This window comes from Python bivittatus, unplaced genomic scaffold (assembly GCF_059951505.1).
Source record: "Python bivittatus isolate LINGU-HERP-01145 unplaced genomic scaffold, Pbiv_v1 ctg000020_np1212, whole genome shotgun sequence".
Lineage (NCBI taxonomy): Eukaryota > Metazoa > Chordata > Lepidosauria > Squamata > Pythonidae > Python > Python bivittatus.
The window spans coordinates 81,674,005-81,697,215 of record NW_028277030.1 but is presented as its reverse complement, the minus strand read 5'-3'; the positions used below and the strand labels follow the sequence as shown (position 1 = coordinate 81,697,215).

The 23,211-nt window shown below is 40.9% G+C and overlaps 1 protein-coding gene across 1 annotated transcript in view; it reads right to left on the bottom strand.

Moving 5' to 3' along the window:
- Nucleotides 1-23,211, bottom strand: part of LOC103048709 (solute carrier family 22 member 2-like) — a 27,738-nt gene extending 4,527 nt beyond the window's left edge. Inside the window, exons 1-7 of the mRNA XM_007435092.3 lie at nt 22,798-23,211; nt 18,038-18,141; nt 11,645-11,799; nt 9,625-9,793; nt 8,091-8,205; nt 4,411-4,523; nt 2,405-2,619 (exon numbers count right to left, since the gene is read on the bottom strand). Coding sequence (XP_007435154.1) covers nt 2,405-2,619; nt 4,411-4,523; nt 8,091-8,205; nt 9,625-9,793; nt 11,645-11,799; nt 18,038-18,141; nt 22,798-23,211 — 1,285 coding nt within the window. The remainder of the gene's footprint in view (nt 1-2,404; nt 2,620-4,410; nt 4,524-8,090; nt 8,206-9,624; nt 9,794-11,644; nt 11,800-18,037; nt 18,142-22,797) is intronic.

The window sequence follows — 23,211 nt, the reverse complement described above, 5'->3', positions numbered from 1 at the left end:
CTTATATCCCTTTTTCCCCACTCCCCCACCCTTTGGAATGCTCACCCCGCACTGGGATAATTAGCAAGAAGAGAATTAATGTTTGTATTTACATTCATTGGAGAGGAAGGGATTACAAGAGAGTAAGCAGCACACAACGGAGACTATACATCAAAAGGAATGCGCTAGGGGCTAGCAGCAGCTTAGGAGGCAAACAAAAGCCTTTAGTGTGAAACTGATTAGGGTCTTGTCTGCCTAAGATAGCATGCAAGCAGGAGGATTCTAGTCAACTAATTAAGGTTACAGAGCTGAGCTTGTTAACTTGCTATTAGCATTTTTAGGGATGCACTGTGCTGCAGAGAAAAGCAGTTCAGGAAGAGATAGCTTGTTTAGGTGATCACTCTGCTCTGGGGGGGGGGGAGAAAAAAATGGGTCAAGCACAGGACAAAACATACTAACTGTAATGGTGAACATGCAACTGAGAAAGAGATGCTGCAAAGGTCGTAAATGTGGGCACTGGTGGCAAAGTTACCTTTTCATCACCATTGTAACTGCAGACAGTCACTGTCCAAGGCAGTCACTAAATGAGGACTATCTGTATAATTTTTCAGAGAACTAGTGGTAAAGATAAGCCCCACTTCTGAGTAATGTAAAATTCCAAGGCAGCATTAACATTTTGATTGGATAGTATTATATTTTGATTGTATGAGAGGACAACAGATACATTTGATTTCTTTACAATATTAGCTTCATCTACTGATACAGTAGAAGCAGGGCACTGGATGCACTCCTTTAGCCCGCAACATGTCCATCTGACGTGTTTCTCGCTTCCCAACGTCCTACATCTGTAACGTGGTTTTAGCTGCTGTTCTGCTTCCCTCCAAACCTGGATGATTATCTCAGTCAAAAAGCCAGTAATCAGGAACATATTAGCTTAGCTGAAGCATTAAGTAAACATCCAGCAACCACTTTTATGTAACCCAGGGGCTTGCTGTAAAGTTGGGGAACTTAGTGAAGTTGGTGCAGAGTAGTGGGGATTAGCCATGAGAAGCAACAAAAAAACCTGAATCTAGAATCTGGGTGCCCAGGACTTACAAGTAGGAAAGAGCATGAAAAATTAAATGAGGGGAAATAAGGTAATTAAATTATAAGATGAAATAAAGAGCTTCTTAGGAGACAAAGGGGACCCTGTAAGGACATCAGATTCAGGGAGGCGGTGTCACCCTCTAAGAGCTGAGTGGAGGAAACCAAACTTATATTAAAAGTGTTTGGTTGTGGGTGCAAAATCGCATGCATGCAGATCTAGGGACATTGCTTGCTGCAAGCCAGGTGTGGCCCAGAGAGGGACCAAGCCTGGAAGTAATAGCTAGGAAAAAGAAAACAAACTGGCTAGCTTAGCAAAGCAACCTGAAGAAATAAAAAGGAAGACAGTTTTAAAGTGAGGCACAAAGATTACTTGAGAGCAGAGGAGAAAAGAGGTCTGTCCAGGTCTGTGGACTTCAACTCCCAGAATTCTCATCAATGGCCATGCTGCAGTGGAACTCTGGGGGTTGAAGTCTACACTCCTGGAAATGGCTAAGGGTGGGAAACACTGGTTTAATGCAATTAGTAAAATAGAGCTGTTCTCAGCATTTGGTTCTGAAAACAAGGGAAGTAAAAATCTGTTGTCTGTTCATAACTAGAAGTGTCTTGAGTCTTGGAGAGGTGATGCCCCTTAGAGTCCGCCGCAGCAAGCTGGGTGCAAGGGGATTTAGGCAGGAATTAGACACTCTGGGGATAACAGGATATTTCCCGTCAGAGTGGTTTCCGGAACTCAGTACAAGCCACTGTGGGGAAAAATGGCTACCCAAAGAGCTATACTGATAACACATCAGCAAACAATACAGTAGGGATGGAGTGAACGTCCAGTTTCTAATCATGTCCTTTTGCACGTGTACAAAGAAACTATTGTCCTCTGAATTCAAATACTTAAATAATTAATGCAACATTGTACTTAAGTGCACACTTAAATGGATTTTCTAACAGTATGTGTGGGTGTGTCTGTTCAAAATACAATTCAAAAAACCATTTGATACTCTCTTGCACTGAAAGTAAGGGTGAAACCCCGCAAATAACTTCATTCTGACCACCATATTAGCTTTGGTGGTGTGGATCAGGTCAGTTCCTATCAGAGTTCCGAAAACGTGAATAACTCAAACCTCTCTGCTCATCATCGTCATCATCCCCATCCATATTGTGCATAATTCTGTCTCTTATCAAGCAAGTGTGCAATGACCGTTAAACCTTTTGGGTTGTTCCTCTTTATATCCCTGCAGAAAGGCTGCTTGTGACCACCGTTCTGCTAAAGTAGACTCTTGCAGCATTTTCCTCCTGACTGCCCTTGGTCAGGGAAATTAAAAAAGATTGGCAGACATTATCTACTTGCCGTCTGGGATGAAAGCTGTAACAAGGCAAGCGATTCCAGCCACCAGATTAGACACTGCCCAGGGATAACGACGGCCCACACGCTCTATGGTGACGATGAGGATGAAGGCAGCTGGGAATTCAACAAGGGTGGCATAGAAAATATCCAGGTAAACATTTCCACCAGCAACTCCTATGTGCATAATAAGCCCTTGGTACATTATGGCACTTGTGAACCTAAGAAAAGAGGAGGAACTACAGTTAATTGTGGCTAGATTTATTGACTAACAATTCTTCAAGGAATCAGCGCTCCAAATTTGACATGTCAATCTCAGATTATATTATTAATATAAGCAAGTGGATGCATGATCAAGTTTTGTTAGTAGAAGCCTATTTTTTATCTTCTGGGGTTTTGACTGCTAAAAAGAGTAGCACAGGAAGCTATTTAAGAGTTTGATTCTCCATGTGTGTATGTATGTTCCTTGTATATGCATCCATGTTTCTTTTCTCCTTTTGGAATGTCCTGCCATAAACAGCAGCATGAATAGATTAAAAAAAGTAATTAGGCAATAGGAGCTTGTTGGAAAAGAGGCAGTTCTTTTACTATTAACTACTGCAGTGCCACAACCCTAAGACCTCCACAATTTGTATGGATGAAGAATGCACTACTCCCATCTCCCTTTTAGCTCTTTTCCTTTACTTATCTAGGAAGCTGCTCCCCCCCTCCCAAAATGAATGAAGAGAGTAGAGAGGCCTGCAATATCTTCGCAGATATTCTACCATTTATGTTGAAGCTGTCAGTTTAAAGCCCATCTAACCTAGGCTGGTGTTGGGTTTCCCCAGTCCTAAGCCAACACCTTCACCATGCTAGCTCTGAACATACTGTATGAGAGTTGGAAACTGAGTAGAGAATTGGGTTGTCTGCAATAATCCAACATTCTTACATCCTGTTTGCCCTCTCCTCAATCTCCATGCACTCAGTAGGTAGATCTGAAAGGAAAGAATAATTATATTCACTAGTATGTGAGCACAGCTCTCCGTGTGATCCTGCTGGACCCTGCTTTATTAGGACCTCAGATAACAGAGAGAGCTGTGCTTGCATTTGGAGGAATGTACAGTAAGTATAAATTTCCCTTTGGGCTTCTTTGCTCAGTGCAATGAAGTTGAGAAGAGCAAGGGGCAGAATGGGCCAGTTTCAGCCTTGCGAGGTAGACAGACAGGAAGCATGGCCAGAAGAGTTAATTTCACTTTATTGTAAGGTTACATTAACAGAATCTTGCAAATTTGAAAGTGTGTTTCTATCCCCAGCCCCTTTACAGCCCAAGAAACTAGGGAGGGTCCCTTCTCAGCCACATGCCCCACCCACATTCCTGATGCGGGCGCACTTGCCTTTCATCTAACTGTTCCCCTGGCTGCATCTCTTCTCTCTGTCTCCCAAGGTCATTCCCATGTGCCATTACAACCAGCAGGCACAAAAGACATCCAGTTTGGTATAGTGGATGGTTAAGGCCTCAGGCTAGAAACCAGGAGGTGGTGAATTCTAGTCCCACCTTAGGCATGAAACCAGCTGGGTGACCCTGAGCCAGTCTCTCTCTCTCAGCCCTGGGAAGGAGGCAGTGGCAAACTTCCAAAAAACCTTGCCAAGAAAACTGCAAGGACTTATCCAGTGAGTCACCAGGAGTCAAAAGCTGACTTAAAGGCACCAAAAAAAAAAAAAAAAAAAGTATGACCATACCCAATCAAAAGCCCTAATGTGTTCAGGCCAATACAATTTCAATGTATTCAGAAGCGCTCACTATGAAAAAAAAGGACTGCCTGAGGAGGGTTTAATGTTATAGGAATGTGGACCCAATTTGTAATTGGGAGCTCAGGCAAAATATGAACCCTAGCCAAGGGTTTACCTGACCCTCAGTTGTGCATAAAATTTTAACACATCAGGGTTGTGTGTATACCAATGGAGTCAGCATGGCTGGCATAGCTAAGGCAAATGAGGATTCAATGAAATGCATGAAATAAACAGCCTCTTACCAATTATACATCAAAATTAATGTGTATTTCCTGATCTGGGGTGTCTTCACAAGGTCCAGCAAAGAAGGGCTAAACTTTGTATCTTCTACATGTTCTTTTTCAAGATTGATATTCTATTAGATAACAATTGCAAAATAAATAAAAAGGCAAAGGATATTAATACATACACATCCATCACATTATTCTCTTTCAGGATAAACATTATGCTGAAAACAGAAATGGAGTAAGAAATTGAAGGCATGAGATAAGAAAAGGTTAAACTCAAAAGCTGAAAGAAAAAGTTAAAGTTAATTAATACCAAGACCAATATCTTCTCTCTCTCTCTTTGAGGACTACATTCATTCTGTTCAACCACATCTTTCTTGTACTTCCCATCTCACAATCCATTCACTCTTCGCAGGGCAGTCTGCAGGGACCAACTATGATATCAAAATTGCAGGTGTGAGCAGGCAATCAAAGCCCCTTTCTAACATGTATCACATGCATCACATGTAAAAGGAATGGGGCTTCCAGACTTTGATGTCAATGACAGCCTGCAGATGTACCCAAATTTTCTTCTTTATCTTTTTTTGCAACTTAATCCTCTTGCATTCTTTCTATATGACCAACCCTACTTCATTCAAACTGTTCACTCATTTTCCTACTCAATCTACATTCATTCATGACTTTTACATCCTTGACCCTATAGCCTTTTCTCTTACCATACACACTTCTTAAGTATCCCATTATGAGAGCTTGTTTCCACACTGATAAAAATTGAGTCATTGTTTCCAAGACTCTCAGTAGATGAGACACAAAGCCTCCTCCCTTATACTCCAAAAGCATGAGAAAATGAATTAGAATCTTGCTGCGTAGATTGCCTAAATATAGTTTTCCTATTTGAAAGTAGAGTACTTGCTGGAATTCTTATGTTGTAACTTCACCTTGCTTCTAATAAATATTAGTAACCAGAGCTTTGAGAGACTTGTTCTTTGGATTAACCATTTCCATTCTGGATAATTATAAGACAAGTCTGATGCCCACTCCCACTATAGTCAACTTACTTTTATTTTTCACCTGACATACTTTTATGTCTGTTCCATTAGATGATTGTCTCCCTTTTCTGTTGCCTGATGTTGTTCTATAGCTTTGCTTTTAATTTTGTATGCTGCTCAGGGAGGTCAAGAAGTTGGGTGGCTTTAGAAATGTAAATAAATAAATAAATACTAAACTCTAACTTCTGTATAGCACAGTGGATAGAAGCAAGCTCTTGTATGCAGCTTTTTTGCATTTTCAACATTCATTCCTCAGAACAGATGAGGTGACTTTCTACCAGCATTTGCATGTCTTAAAATGTCTCCATGCATTTTTCCATTTCTAGCAAACAGTTTAACAAGATACATAAATTCATCTACTTGCTCTAGTTTTTTGTCTAGTATGTACAAATTGCAAACATTCAATCCATTTTCCCTGTCAAAGTCAATTACTTTAATTTTTGATACTTTAATTTTCATATCTGTTTATCTTACTGCATATCCAAGATAATGATTCTTTGCCATAAATCATTTGAGTTTTTGGCTAACAACACAGCATTTTTTGCATACAAAAATACATATACATTCATGTCACCAACCAATACACCTCTAATGTCATCACAAGCATTCCTTATACCAGTGTTTCTCAAACTGTGGTCCGAGGACCCCTCTTGGGGGTCCCCAAATTCAACATTATTTGCCAGCCTATGTTAAAAGACGATTGATTGATTGATTGATTGATTGATTGATTGATTCTGTGCCATCAAGTTATTTTCGACTCCCAGCGATCACATAGATAGATTTTCTCCATGAGGATCTATTCCTAACCTGTTCTTTCAAGTCTCCCAATGAAAAATAATACAATACCATCAAACCATTGTAAGAAGCAATAGTGGCAGCAAATATGTCAATTTTAGTTTTTAATACAGTAAATATTGATAAATATAATTCATAAAAACAAAAGCTTTTTTGGGGTCCTCCATAATTTTTAAAAGTGGGAATGGGTCCTAAGACAAAAAAGTTTAAGAAACACTGCTAAAACAATTATCCATAAATACATTAAATAACCAAAGACACATCAAATAACCTTGCCTTATTCCTTGCTCAGTATTGAACCATTCACTAAGCATTCAATTTATTCATACACATGCTTTATTTCCATCATATGCCACTCTTATCACATTCTGCAACCAACCTTAAAGTCCATATTCACAAAAACATTCTATAATGTAACCCTGTGTATTATATACTTTCTCTAAATAAATGATCATGCAATAAACTCTCCTTCTCACATTCATGCACTTCTCAGTGAGCAAAAATCTGGTCTGTACATCCCCTGCTGGACATGAAGTCACAGTGCAATTCCCAAATTTGGCTCATTATCACTTTTCATACTCTTTCAGTCAATATTCTGCTAAACACCTTGCCAGGCATGCTTAATAAATAATTCCCCTGTAGTTTTTGCATTTGCTCCTGCAAATTAAGGAAAAATAATGTCATTCCTCCAATTGTCAGGGACAGAAGTTGTCACCACATATATGTTAAACAAGTAGCACAACCACCTTATGGAAGACATATCCATATTTTAGCATTTCCCCAATTATACCATCTACTCATGCAGCCTTAACATTTCTCAAAATTCTCACTGCATTTATGACTTCCTTTGCAACATATTTTGCTTGGACACTAACATGTATTTATTTATAGCATTCAATTCTTCGACATACCACTATCATTCCCATACAAATATCTATAATACTCACATTCCTTCACTTCAACTTCATCCCTAATCATTTCTAAAAATCAGTTTCTTCTGCCAGAAGCTCCTTGTTAACTCCTCTTCACTCATTTCCAATCCAATTTTAATTTCCATCAAAATTGCTCTGCATTTTCTTGGTCTCTTAATTTTAACCATTTCTTATAATCTTTTACTGCATCAGTTGTAACTACAGGTAGTCCTTGCTTAACAACCACAATTGGGACCAACAAATCTGTTGCTAAGTGATGAAGCTGTTAAGTGAAACATCACATGATTATGCTGGACTTACAGTGTCACTTCCACTTCTGTCATTAGGTGAGTCACTGTGGGTTGTTAAGCAAGACATCATGTGACCATGACTTGCAATTTTACTGCCAGCTTCTCCATTGGCTTTCCTTGTCAGAAGGTGGCTGTAAAGCAAGCAAATGGACCATGGGACACTGCAACAGTTGTAAACACCTGCTGTTTGTTAAGTGCCCAAATCTTGATCATGTGACCGCAGGGATGCTGAAATAGTCATAAGTGCAAGGTCCAGTTGTAAAGATACTTTTTCACCACCATCAAACAGTTGCTAAACGGGGTAGTTGTTAAGCGAGGACTACCTGTATGTTGTTCACATTATATTATATCTTCCTTCTCATCTATCCTCATTTTTTTTGCAGCAGTAACTCTCTCATATGTATTTTTCCGCTCATCCATAGTTTGCACAGGTGTAGTGCAAATGTGTAATACGCACTGCCAATCATCCAACTCTTTGCTCAAACCCACCACTGAAAGATTGCAATATATCTGATGAGGCAGAGGTGGAAAAAGACCAGTAGCAGGTTAGTGGACAGACAGTTACACCATCCTATGCCAATACCCTACCAAGGAATGATCAATAGGAACATGTAGTGTTTAAGACTCACCTCAAAAATGGCAGGTAAGACTTTCCCATTTTTTTTAGCAATTTCATCCACAAGTTTCATAGCTCGGGCATTCTGTCCTTGAGTGATCAGCCACCTGGGTGACTCAGGGAGGCACCTACAAAAGAACTGGAATCATTGGCCTGCTCCAGAAAGGCTCATGGCAAAAAACAGACTGCACAGGGGTCTACCTTCTCCTGCATGCATTAATTTACAGAATCTTGTTGCACTTTAAAGACATAACCATTTTATTCTGGTGTAAACTGTCATGTGATATCAATAGCATTATTCCATATAAGGAATATATCTGTATCTAGGGTTATGGGGGCAGCTTAGATACCAATAACAGAATTCAGAAGGAATGGAAATGTAGGAGAAGCAAGCAGTGAAAATTACCTATTGTTCCTGGCCATCCACAAAACAACTGTTGTATGTAGCACATACATTATTACATTCTTGTAGCATGATAAGGGGCCTTGGTTTCTGTTTACTCCTTGAGAAATAGCTGGCCATGACCACATGATCATGGCTTCCAACTTGACTTTTTTAACTGCTCTGTGGATGCCCCTCTTGGCCTCCTTCATTCGTTTGCTCAGAGTTGGCTTGTTTGAAGTCAGAGCCAGAGCATCCTATGGAGTTGGAGTGGCCCCTTATTGGTAACAGCACCTATTGCCAGGCTCTATTGGGTCACTGCAATAAAAAATAGGCTTTGCAGGGGAGGTTACTGATCCCAGACAATCACCCTTTAAGGCAATCCCAACTCATATGCCTCTCAAAAAGGCAAATGCTTTCATTATAATAAACTCATCTCTAAACCTCTCCTTGGCCACTCTAGTCTGTAAAATATCTGGCGGCAATGTTGTGTATACAAGCACACACCAGGGAGGATGTATCTTCACTGAATTCTAGAAGAGAAATAAGCATCTCTGATCACTAACTTCAAAAACATGTTGAATCCACTCATGCATTACCACTGTCTGATGCAGAACACTGACTAGAGAGGAATATGCTCCTTGATGGGTCGAATGAAGCCCAGAAAGTGTGACTCCCAAAGTGCAGCCCATTGACTGTGTTCATACAACATACTTAATCCAGGGTTATTTGGATTAAAACCATTTCTTGATTGAGTGTGTATATAATGTACTAAAGCATAAACTACACTAGCTGAATTTGCATAACAAATGAGCCACAAACCAACCAACCACGCTTTAGGCTAGACGGCTGCGAAACACAGCCACTAAATGGAAACGATTCACTTACATGCAGAAGGGAAGAGGATGAGCTACTGAGAATCAAGCTTACTCACTGATTAGAAATGGGCAATTTACGGACATCCTAATGTTGTTAAATTACAGCTTCCACAACCCTTCACCATTGCCACAGTGGGCAGGGCTGCCGGCTGCTGGAATCTAATCTCACCTGGAGAGTCTCTACCCGTATCCTAACTGTGCTAGACCCAGCCTTTCCTTGTGCCACAATAGAAACTTTTCCTTAGATGTTACAGGCAACAGACTGGCTCTGAGCAAGACCTTCTTACCAGTAATAGAGTAAGAGAAAGAACATTGGAAAAGTAACAGCAAGTTGAAGCCATCTCCAGTTGGGAATTGCATAAGCCAAAGCATTGAGGATGAGGAGACCAAAACCATATGCTAGTTGATAGAGAATGGCCACAGTCCTCCTGTAGCTTGGACCAACAATTTCTGTGACTGGAAAATAAAATGAGGACTTTTCATATTAATTCTTAATTGGGAAATATCTTATTCATAGGCTTGGATTAGGAAGAATGCTGACGAGCGAAAGAAACAGTGATGATCATACTTGTTTCAAGCAATGAAAAACTCTACTATGGGATATCGGTTTTGAAACTGGATAGAAATGATACATACTATGCCAATATCTACAACCTTTTTGACCTGTCAGTGGCTTTCAATAACATTAATCATGACATCCTCTGGACTGTTTCTCTGGGTCAGACTTAGGAGGCACAACACTGTAATGGTTTTGCTCTTTATAAAGGGATGTCTCAGAAAATAGTGCTGGAGCTTCTGTCTTATCCCATGGTCTTTGGTTCATGAGGTGCCTCTGGATTCAATCATATGCAACATTTAGATGAAATCAGTGGAGGAAATCATCCAGAGATCTGGGCAGAAAAGCTAAGAAAGCAGCCTAAAAAGCATGTTAAACACACAAATTCAGTTCATTGGGTTAAATCCACACAGTTGCAATAGAGATGCATCAAAGGTACTTGTACTCTCTGTGAGCTTTTGTTCTTCTGCAGCTACAGTAATTGCAGTACAGATATAACTCAGCAACATTTTTCTTGTTCCATGATCTCATGAAGCTGCCATCATTTGATCCATAGCTATGGCAGAGGTAGCTTTAAGTCATCCTTGGCTATTTTGGTTTTGAAGTGCTGTTTTCTCCCTTTTTTCTCCAGCACCATTGTTAATGTGAATACATTGCAGCATGCTTTACCAACCATTCTGTTCCTTACGAGATCAGATGCCTCCCAGGAGTTAGGATCACCCTATCTCCTATGGGCACACACCCTCCCTTATGGTTCCTGGGAACTGATCTCTAGGGTAGTTCTTCTTTGGATAGTAGACTTTGGCTTGAGCTCTCCCTCTATGCCTGCCAGGTCTCCAAGCCAATCCCTGGCTTGAAGAACTGGATCAACCCAACGGCAGCTGACCAGCAGTAGGGAGGGGGGAAGGAGATGGCTCTCCCCATACCACTTCATCACACAACCTTCCCCATATCTGTCAATTCATTGCTTTTGAACCCAGGTTTAGTGCTCTCCCAGACACCCAGATATCAACTGGTAGTCAGGCTTCCTTTGCATGTGTGTTTTTGCGTATTCTGGAATAGTGCTACATCTGTGTTCAGCTCTTTTTGAACCCTGGATTAGGACTTTTTGAACACCCTCATGCAAAACACTTGCAGAAAACAGAGCAAGTGTTGTCAAACCTTATCTCTTTTCATCCCCCTCCCCATCCTTTATTAAGAAGAATGATTGGTATATGTTTCTCCCCAAATGTTTGGTGGGAGGGGAAAGGAGAGAAACAAACCTGGGGGAAATCTATCAGTCCTTGCCCTAAGTATGTCCTGTATACATTCAATATGGACAGTACCATTTTTTGGCATTGGGACTGAAGCAGGACAGGAATCTCTGGCTGGAGCAGCATCTTTTATGCTGGTAGAGTATCCCACTGGTTCAAGACATGGTGTAGCCCTTTACCTTGGTCATGAGGTGGAAGCCTTTAATTTTAATAGGTTAATATGTGCTACAGCAAAAGTAGTATAAGACTGCAACAGTTTATAAGCTGCTAATGTAAAATAATTTCTTAAAGCTTCAGAGACAGCTTTTTCCTGAAATTATTAAATGTATTCAAAACTTTGATTTGAGTTTCCAGAACAGGTTTGATTTATTAAAGCTGGAATAGATTAGTACTAATTTAGGAAAAAGTGTCAAAGATTGAATCTCAGTTGGGTTCCACTGATGCATTAGATTTTGTCCTCTTGCAGAATAACAATCTGTGAGAAAGTGTCCAACTTACGCAAACTGTAACCTGCCATCCAGCTGCCCTTGCTGAACAGACCTTGGATGAAACGGAATATCACGGACCATAAGTAGTTTGGTGAGAAAGCTACAAGTACTCCGGAGATTGCGGTTACCAAGACAGCAATTAAAAGGCTTGTTTTCCGTCCAAACCTGCATTAAGAGAAGCAACAGATACACATACTCAAAAAGATACAAGGGAAGTCATATGCTGAAGTTCTGTTTAAGCTGCTCTAGTGGTACTGCACTGAGTAGGAGATGGACCTGTAAGGTGCCTTCCAACCCTATCATTCTATCACCTTTGCACACATCATTTCAAAAATGTTTAGCTATTTCGAGGTTCATCATTACTGCCTGAGTTCACACAACATCTAAACCTTAAATCCAGGTTCAAATTTTCTCTGATCATATAACATGCTCTGCCCAAATAAATTAACTATATTATGGCTTAAGATGATGGCCTAATTCATATAACCTGCTAAGACAATGACTGGGTTCCCACAATATACTGAATCATAAACTCCCCAGCCCCATGCTGGATTAGTGTAGTGTGCTGAGTGAACTATGTTTTGAGTTGGTAAGAATTTTCTTGTTGTTGTTGTTGTTCAGTTGTAAGTCATGTCCAACTCTTCGTGACCCCATGAACCATATCATGCCAGGCCTTCCTGTCCTTCACTGCCTCCCTGAGTTTGCTCAGTTTCATGCTCATTGCTTCAGTGATGCTATCTAACCATCTCATCCTCTGCCATCCTCTTCTCCTTTTGCCTTCAATCTTTCCCAGCATCAGGGTCTTTTCCAAGGAGTCCTCTCTTCACATTAGGTGACCAAAGTATCTGAGCTTGAGCTTCATTATCAATCCTTCCAATGAGCAATCAAGGTTGATTTCCTTTAAGATTGACTGGTTTGACCTCCTAGCAGTCCAGGGGACTCTTAAGAGTCTTCTCCAGCACCACAGTTCAAAGGCATCAATTCTTCGACGCTCAGCCTTCTTTATGGTCCAGCTCTCACAGCCATACATTACTACTGGAAAAACCATAGCTTTGACTAGGCAGATCTTTGTCGGCAAGGTGACATCTCTGCTTTTTAATATGCTATCTAGATTTGCCATAGCTTTCCTCCCAAGGAGCAAGCGTCTTTTAATTTCATGGCTGCAGTCTCCGTCTGCGGTGATCTTGGAGCCCAAATAAATGAAGCCTGTTACTGCTTCCATTTCTACCCCTTCTATTTGCCAGGAATTGATGGGTCCAGATGCCATGATCTTAGTTATTTTAAGTTTTTTTGAGTTTCAAGCCAGCTTTCGCACTCTCCTCTTTCACCCTCATCAAGAAGCTCTTTAGTTCTTCTTCACTTTCTGCCATTAGAGTGGTATCATCTGCATATCTGAGGTTGTTGATGTTTCTCCCTGCAGTCCTAATTCCAGCTTGTGATTCTTCCAGCCTGGCATTTCTCGATGTACTCTCCATATAGGTTAAATAAGCAGGGTGACAGTATACAGACTTGTCTTACTCCTTTCCCTATTTTGAACCAATCGGTTGTTCCATGACCGGTTCTAACTGTTGCTTCTTGGCCCGCATACAGATTTCTCAGAAGACAGGCAAGGTGGTCTGGTACCCCCATCTCTTTAAGAATTTGCTACAGTTTGTTGTGATCCACACAATCAAAGGCTTTCGCATAGTCAATGACATTTTCTTGTATTGCATGAATAAAAATAGATGAAGATGAAACAACAACCAGAACAATATATGCAGTCCAGCTCCCAGCAACTCTGTGCAGTTAAATCAGGGATACCATATTGATAGGGACCTGGCTACATATTTGTAGTCTGCTTTGCTGTCATCTATTTGAATCCAATGGTCATATAGCTAGCTCATAATTATAAAACTATGGTAAGCATGTGCTGTTGAGGCTATGAGGGAAATTGTTTGCATTATTGGCAAGTTCTTTAAAGAAAGAGGCATGAGGAACATGTAAAAAACCCAATCAAGATATTAGAACAGATTGAAGCTGAGGAACTTTTGTAGTTATCCCTTTTAATCTAGACGTGTTCTTATAGAACACAAAGAAAGCTGGAAGAGGCAAAGAGAGGCCATACAAGAGTCTTGGCCACCAGACATTCAGCAAAAGGAGGACGTGCCTCCTTCTTGTCCTCAGGTCCTCTGTCTAGCAGGCAACTCGATATTATCACTAGCATGTTCTTGAAAATAAAGATCTGTTGGAAAAATATTGCAATGGAAAAACCAGCCTTTTTGATGCTGGAAAAGGTAATTTCATATATATGTAGGCCTAAGCACATTTTTTTTGCAGGTTTTTTTTGCTATAATTTTTGTCGCAGATACAAGGAAAGTTAAACAGTTAGTGCGTTCTCCTTTTCCCCCCATTTGTCCTCTTTTCCAGTTGTCCGTGTCTTCCTTTGCCTGTTCAGATATCTGGTAAGCTTAGCTGGACCATACTTCTAAAATTATTACTCTTACTATGTTTGTCATCAAAGGCTCTCCAGCAATGTCATCAAAATCATACAACATCACCATCATCTGGATTATATTTCATTTTTCAACAGAATCTATGAAAAATCACACTTCCATTTTTGATAGTGTGACAACAGAGGACTCAGAAAGTCACAATAAGGGAGGCTCAGGAGCAGCCTGCGGGTGATTTGGGTTCTTGTTTTGTGTTTATTCTGATATCTTCTCCTACCTTGCTGCAAGCAACCCACCCTCTGGCACCTCCAGCTGTTTTATGACTTTTATCAGACAAGGCTACATTTTCCATCAAGGCATTGACTAAACTCAAAGCTATTTAGCTCCTACAAAGTTGTTATCATGAGCCTTCCCAATTTGTTGAGAAGAACTGCAGCTCGTTGGTTAAACAATCATGAAACGTGGAAGCAAGAAAGCACGCAGGCAGAAAAGGCTGTGCCTGACAGGTCATTCTTTCTCTCATCCCTGCCTCCAGCTGCCAAAAGCTCTGGCCAGCGGCTAGCAGAGTCACATGCTGTAAAGGAGTAGATGTTCTTCAACAATAGCAAGCAGCCTGCAACGTATAGTGTTTGATTAACAGTAGTGAAGCTGGACACAAGATGGCAATGTTCACAGCAATATAAACCACCACAGGTCCAATTTTCTATCATTCATCTCTGAGAGACACTTATATCTTCAGTCTGGTTTTATTTCATTTATTCACCAGGTTTAAGAATAGCAAAACTTTACAAAGCTGGGAAGAGAAGCTGAAAAATACTTGTAATCCTGATACCCATCAATCTGTCAAGATCAACGTGTTCTGTTTTTCAAGAGGTTTCAAGCCATTACGGAATAGATCTAAAGTAGGGATTAGCAACAGGCTCATGCAATGTTTGGCACTAGGAAAGAAAAATCTTGCCTTAATCCCAAATCAAAATATATGTCGAAACCATGTTAACTGCATTTTCCACAAGTTTAGTAAAACAAATAACACAAAGATAGGCAATATTTGAGGGGTCGGGGCCAAACCTCAGCCTCTTGATCTTCCAGAGAGCGGCAGGTGAGCATCACCATAAGGAGCAGAACAAAATATGTTGACCCTTTTTTTTGGTTTGTTTATTCTTTTTGGGCATTTAGGGGTGGGAATGGAAATCATTCACTCCTAAATCACTACCCACAAATGGTTAAAAGCTGGGAGACAATTTAGCTCCCCCCCTTTTTTTTTTAGGTTTGGGAGTAGAATGGGAGCAGTTTGTCACCTGAATCGCAATTCACAATTCCCACCTTATTTTTTGGGGGGGGGACATCAAAAAACAAAAATCATGACATTGAAATTCTACCATGTTGTTGCCTACATTCAGAATTCATAAGGGCCATGGGTCACCTGTTCCTAATCTAGCAAAATGCTTGCCACAAATAGGAATACAGTGAGAAAGAAATATGTTGTGCACTTTCTATTATGTTTCCTTGCCAGCTACAGATAAAAATATTTTCTTCTTACTTCTTACTTTTCTGTGCTTTGCCAAACGTCGCTTATCTTGAAAAGGGATAGCATGATGGCATGTATACTGTATATGTATGTTTATTTTTAAAAGTTGGATGAAAAATTGATTATTAGGGTAAGACTTTGAAGAAGGGAGGAATTCTGTAAAGCTTTTTAAAAGAAGACTAGAGGGATGTTGCAGTTTTGGGAGGAAACGTGAGAGGCAGGAACGGGAACATTTTTAGCTGCTTCGGGCTAGGAATGGTCGAATCCCTGTTGCTCTCAGCTAAACAAACAAATCCTATTGAGAGTCATGCACTGGAAAACAACATAATATTCAACAGCTAAGCACAATGGAAAGAAAACATAAACAGAGCTTTATTCTATTTATCCTCTCCTCTCCTCTGCCAGAGGAAAGCATCTTTCTACCACTGGGCTCTTTAACAAACTTTAAACAAACTTTAAGAAACTTAACAAGGAAGAAGGCACACAGCAAAAGTACCCACAGGTATACAGAGTATACAGAGCAGGGTCTTTGCGAGCCAAAATCTGAGTGCCAGTTTGGATTTCAGTCCCTGTTTATCCTCCCACCAGAAGCCTCATTTGAGAATCTTGGGACTTTTTGCAGGATAATTCCTTGCAAGATTGTTTCTCTCAGTTGTCTGTCCAGGCCAATTCAGAATAGTTAGCAAGTATGTAAGACATCAACCCTACATGTATTTGTGTTCCAAACTTCCAGTGAAGAAGGTCTGCCCTCTATATTACAGCACTTCACCTGTAGTTGTATATTAGTCCATTATTCTGTTCTTTTACAATACTTGCGAAAATAGGTATTAACTGGAAGTATGATGTTTCCTTCTCATATAAGTATGCATAGCAAACTGTAATAACAATACATATTCACACCACCTAGCTTTTAAAAATTGTAACACCATCATAGTTTATTTGATTTAGCAGTGTTAAAGGCAAAGAGACCTAGTAAAAACATGTATTTTGTACTCAATTAAGCTTTGTTTTGTAATCTGTCTTGGATGATCAAATTTTCAGTTCTTCAGTATGGGCGTGTGTATGAGTTTGTACAAATATCAGCCAGAGATCAGCTTTCCCATGGAATGGCCAAGGTCTAGTTTTCTGGCATCCTGATGTTTTGCTGGCAGGTGTGGCTGGCATCTTCAGAGACAGAGTGAGCCACAGCACCAGAAAACCAGAGCCTGGCCATTCAGCCCCAGACTCATCACTGGTTGACGGACACCAGCTGTGAAAGCCTATCTTATGCAGGTAAGTTTGTGTGTCTATGTGTATGAATGCCCACTCTCATAAACTGCAAAAAACTAGTGCAAGTAGAACACATTTCCCTTGTCAAACACAATTGCCTTTGTCTTTGAAAAGTTATTTTCAAAACCGTGCGCCTTGTTTCATATGCAATCTAGTTGACATTCATGGCAATCATTCAGGGTCTTAGCTGACAATACAGCATACAAAAGTATACCGGAATTCATTTCCCCAACCAACGTTCTTCCATCATCACCACCACAAACGTTGCTTATGCATTTATCCATAAAGACATTAAACAGCCAAAGATACTAATCTAACTTCCTGTGCAATGTTGAACTATTCCTTGCACATTCCATTTATTCTCACGTATGCTTTACTTCCATCATGTGCCACGTGTAATTGCATTCAGCAATCAAACTCCAATTCTATACTCTCACAAAACATTCCATAATTCAAGCTTATTCATTTTATCATGTTTCTCTAAATCGGCTCACTTTCTTGGTCATACCCAGATGCTTCTCAGTGACCTGCAGAAGAGCAGAAATCCTTTTGGCAGAATTCCTGCCCAGGTTAAAGTCATGCTGTATTTCCCAAATGTCCCTAATCATCACTTTTGTATCCACTCAGTCAGAATGCTGTCATACACCTTCCCCATACCCTCAACAAACTAACCCTCCTTCATTTTTGTTGTCTTCATGCTTCCTACTTTCCCATTATATTTAGGAACAGCAATTTCCAAACAACCAGGAATAGGTGCACAAATGCTCCATCAGCAAACCTTACCCATATTTTAACATTTCTCTAGAGGCACCATTTTTGCAGCCTTCCAATTTTTCAGCATTCTCATAGCTTTTAAGATTTTCAGCATTATCCCAGCTTGGACAGAAATATTTCCAGCATTTGTTTCAACTCCATTCTTTGACATATCACTATCATTCCGGCACCAATCGCTAAAACATTCCTTCCAGTATTGCTTCACTTCAGTTGCATCCCAAGTAATTTCTTCACTTTTATTTTTAATTCCATCCACTCTAGAAGAGGTAGTTTAGTCCTCTTCATCCACTTCCAGAACAACTTTTCATTTCCAACAATCCTTGCTTTCCATTATTCCTACTTGGTTTGAGCAAAATTGAACGATGTTGGTTATTGAGAAGGTCCTTTTTTGCTCTGCACCTACCTGTCTGCTATGTGGCCAACAAATGCAGATCCAACCAGAAATCCAGCATTCACAGCTGACTGAAACACATCTAGTTTCCAGGAATCTCCGCATACCAAGTTAAACTGAGGAGACAAAACCAGGAGTAAAATCATAGAGTTCTAATCATTAAAATACAGTTAAGTTCTGTTCACAGAGAAATCTACAATGAAAAGAGAAACGGAGCAAAACCATAATAAACCAGATTTGTTCCCACAACCTCTCCTAGCAACTGTTCTGCTCCAAATTTAGGAAAATAACTTCTCCAGAATGTTGTTATTTTGATTGCATTCTATTGAATTATTGCTGAACAGGGCAGATCTTTAGTTTTCCACCAGCATTCAGGCAGTTGGAGAAGACAGAGGAAGACATTATTTGTTTGGGAAATTTCACTCTACAAAGAGAACACCAAGTGATGATGCAGGCCTTGGGAAGGCCTCACGTGGCCAGCAGCTGCCTCACGAAAGGCCAGGCCAGGCCAGGCCAGGCCAGGCCAGGCCAGGCCAGGCATGTCTCATCAACAGCGGGAAGAAGAAGATGGCGATGGTCCGCTGGGGACAGCAGGGGGTGGCAGGGATTGTGGAGTAAGGGCAGCCAAAAGGGCAGAGTCTGGGGGGGGGGAATAGGCAGGTGGGGGGTAGCTGAAGTGGAGTCGAGCATGGCAGGACAGGAGAAGCGTGAGGTCCTTGCCTAACAGCGGTGTGGTCCTGGCCTAACAACTGCAACCGGGACGACCGGAACTGCCATTGCTAAGCAGTGCAGTCATGTGATGTTTCACCTAGTGACCATTTTGCTTAGCAAGAGAAATTCTGGTTCCAATTAGGTAATTAAGCAAGAGCTACCTGTATTTTTTTTTTTAAGTCAGATTTAGCCATTCATTCCAAGAGCAAATGCTATAATGAGAATGAGAAATAGAAAATATGACTATCTGTGACAAACTCAAAACCCCCAAGAAAAGCTATTTGAGAGTCAAGACTTACCGTTCCAGAAATTATAATCAATGTGACCACAGGGACCATGGACTGTTTGTATGGATTCACTTAATATAGTGAAATTTCTTCCATTATAAATTAACACCTAAGAAAAAGTTTCTTTTCCCCCTGAATATATCATTGGACAGGACAGTAGAGGTCATGTGGTCCAATCCTTGCTTGTTGCAGGGTGCACTGCAGCATCTCTGACATATGACCACTCTAACCTCTGTATGAAGACCTCCAGCAAAGGAGAACTCACACCATCAAGTGACTTGTACAGTCAGGAAATTCAGCCTGAACTCTTTTCTTGTCATTTTAACCCGCTGGTTCTCATCCTGCCCTTTAGGGCAATAGAGAATAACGCCACTATCTCTTCTATGTGACAGCTCTTCAGATATTTGGAGACTATCATATTTCCCCTCAATCATATTTTGTGTAGCCTAAACATATCCAAATCTTTTAACAGTTCCTCATAGGGATTGGTTTCCAGACCTCTCATTATCTTAGTCACCTTCCTTTGAACTTGCTCTAATTTGTCAATCTTTATTGAACTGTGGCACAATTCCCAAAATAGGGTCTTACCAGGCAGAGTAGGGTGGAACTACAGGTAGTCCTCACTTAATTACCATTCATTCAGCGACTGTTTGAAGTTACAGTGATGCTGAACAAATGGTACTTACACCTGGTCCCAGAAGTTATGGCCATTGCAGTCATGTGATCAAAATTCAGGCTTTTGGCAGCTCGCCCACACTTACGACCACAGGGGTACTTCAACTCCCCCCACCTTCCTATCTTCCGGATGATGGCCAGCTGAGACTGCTGAAGGCCCTGGGCCTCTACTTCACCACCACTGCCACCAAGGAGTGCCACTCTGCAGAGTGGCCAAAAGGCAGAGGTGGGGGTGGGGAGATAGGCAGGTGAGTGGAGCTGAACAGGAGGCAGAGGAGGCAGTCCCTTACCTTACCAAGGCTGGGGATGGGAGGGACCAAGCTTTGCTTCATTCTTCTCCCCAAGTGGTACTAAGCAGAACAATTGATGCTAGGAGAGAGTGGCAACCTAAGGAGATGCTTAGAAAGCATTTAAGTCTCCAAGTGCATACTAAGTACTTCTGAAAGTCTTAAAGCAATGTGTATATGTCATCTCAGAGCACCTTTCTGTGATCTTGCAGACATCATGGAGTGTAGGTATAGCACTAAAGGACTGGAGAAGGGAAAATGTTATTCCTATCATCAAAAGTGGTGTGGAGAAGTGTCAGCTTGATGTCAATATTGGGCAAAATTCTGGAACAGATTATTAAACAGTTGATTTGTAAACATTTTTTAAAAATGCATTATCTGGCAAAAGTCCGCATGGATTTATCAAGAATAAATCATGCCATACCAACCTGATCTCTTTTTAGGTTAGAATGACTTAGTTGGTTACGGGAATGCAGTAGACATAGTGTGCCTTGACTTCCTCAAAGCATACAACAAAGTCTCTCATGTGATTTTAGTAGGGAAGCATGTCAATATCTGGAGGGAAGCGTTGAATGGTATGTCATAGAGTGCTGTTCAACATATTTATATATGACTTGGATGAGGGATTAGAAAATATCAGATTTGCAGAAGATACAACTTAAAGGACAGTGTCAAATTTCAGGAGAATCTTAAAAAGCTGGAACAATGGACAGAAACCTAACAAGATAAATTTCATCAGGGTCAAATACAAAGTCCTATGTTTGGGAAGGAAAAATCAAAGCCACACGTATAGGTTGGGAAGATCATACTGGGCAACAGTGCATGTGAAAAGGATGTGTTTATCTTGGTATATTACAAGCTGTACATGAGACAAAAATGTGATGCAGTTTTTAAAAAAGCAAATGCAATCCAAAACTGCATCAGGAGAAGTATAGTGTCAAAATCAAGAGATTTTGTTCCTCCCTATTCCATATTGGTGAAAGCACATTTATTTTAGGAAGGACATTGACAAACTGGATCATGTTCAGAGGAGTGCTACAAAGATTATCAGGGGAAGGAAAAATGGAAGGAAAAATGTATAAGGAGTAGTTAGAGGCACTGGGTATGTTTAACTTCAAGAAGAGAAGATTATGTGGAGACATGATAACTAGATTCAAGTATATGAAGGGTAGAAGAAGAGGCAGAATTGTTCCAGAAGCCATGATGAGAAAGTGGGTTTAAATTACTGTTCTACCATGGACCAGACTGTCTCCTGAGGAGGTAAGACTCTCCTACGCTAGAGGTCTTTAAAAATAGCTGGATGGCCAACACTTACATTCTGTGAAACTTATCCGAATGAAATCAGCTGAACCCAGCATCAGTGTTACACTTTTCAGCAGCAGTTACACGGGCATACCAAGGCATGCCCATTACTGTTCATGTTGCCACATTCTGGACCAGTTGAAGCTTCTGGGTGATCTTTAAGGGGCAGGCCCGTGTAGAAACATTGCAGTAGTCAAGCTGCAAGGTAACTAGGGCATGAGTGACTGTCTGAAGCTGCCCCCTCCTACCCTGATCTAGGACAGGGTGCAAGTGGTGGACCAGATGGAGTTGTGCAGAGGCCTTCCTAGCCCCAGCTGATCCTGCTCATGATAAAACACAGCTGCAATCTTTTACTTGTGGACTATGGTAATGCAGATTTACTGTAATGTATACCTAGTCATGAAGCCCTGTAGGATAATACTAATACTCATACATTTTTTAAAAAATCACCCCTACACACAAAGAAGCAGATCCATTAGACATCTCTCCCATGGGCACCATATACTGGCCTAACCATTCACATAATTCTCAAGCACAGATACACTGGTTGGAACCCTGGCTTGTACATGCCTCATTAGGAAGTCAGCCTGACTGTTTTGTACAACGGCCTCTATCTGCATATGGAGGGAGTCATCTGGGGCGTAGAGGCTAAGGCATTGGGTTAGAAACCAGGAGACTGTAGGCTCATCCCTTAGGCATGAAAGCTGGTTGGGTGAGTTTGGGCCAGTCACTCTGTCTCAGCCCAACCTCACTCAGCTAGTTGTTGGGGAGAAATAGAAGTTGAGTTGATCAAAACTAAAATCTGCTAGATGGATGGATGGAGAAAGAGAGAGAGAGACAGAGAGAACATTATCTTAATCAAGGACACTTAAGCACCAGTGACTGAATTTCCTATATCAGTAGTTTCCAAGTTCTAAGTGGAGCAGTCCAAACCTATCTGGAGAATACCAGGTTGGGAAAAGACTGTTTTACAGTGTATCACTCTTCTTCAGTTAGAAGCACTGCAGTGATAAGAGAGTTGCTGTGAATATTTTCTGGCAAGGACAGTCTGGAGTGAGAGCCAGTTTATTGTAGTGGTTAAGGGCACTGGGCTAGAAACCGGGAGACCATGAGTTCTAGTCCCGCCTTAGGCACAAACCCAGCTGGGAGATCTTGGGCCAGTCACTCCCTCTCAGCCTTAGAAAGCAGACAATGACAAACCAGTTCTAAAATCTTGCCAAGAAAACTCTAAGGATTAGTTCAGGCAGTCGCCAGGAGTCAACACTCACTTGAAGACACACACACATGCACAAATACACACACACACACACAAATCAATTTAGAGTGCTCTTTAACATATTACAAATCCTAACCCCTGAGCATGCATATCCCAGAATTCTCTGCAGCAGCCATGGGAAAAATGCATTTATCTTCTTGCTGGATAAATCCAAGTGAAAAAAAATGACATGGCAGACATTTTAAAAAACGGAATGTTATAATTAATATATTTGAAACAACTGCAAGATCTTACCTCGCTCACAATGGACAGGATTGAAGCATCATAAAGCCAGCCCTCTTGACAGGTAGTCACAAGAAGGCTCCTATTCTCCTGACTGGTGAAGCCTTCCAAGGGATCTGTACAGCTCAGTCCACTTTCATTCCAGTTGACATTGTATCTCGTGCATTGAGGGGTGAACGTATCCTCTTTGATCACCCCCTTTGGAACAGTGTGATTCAGTTCCTCTTCAAGTGTCCAGCCACACCGGCTGCTTAATTCACTAACTCCTGGACTCCGACAACGGTGCTCTGGTATATACCCTAGGAAAACAACTCCTACATAGATTGGGGCAAAGGCAGCTGAGAGGAAACAAATGAGAAAAAAGACCCTTTTCTGGAAGAAGTCAAATTCCCCAATGTGTTCCAGAAGATCATCAAAGTCTGGCAT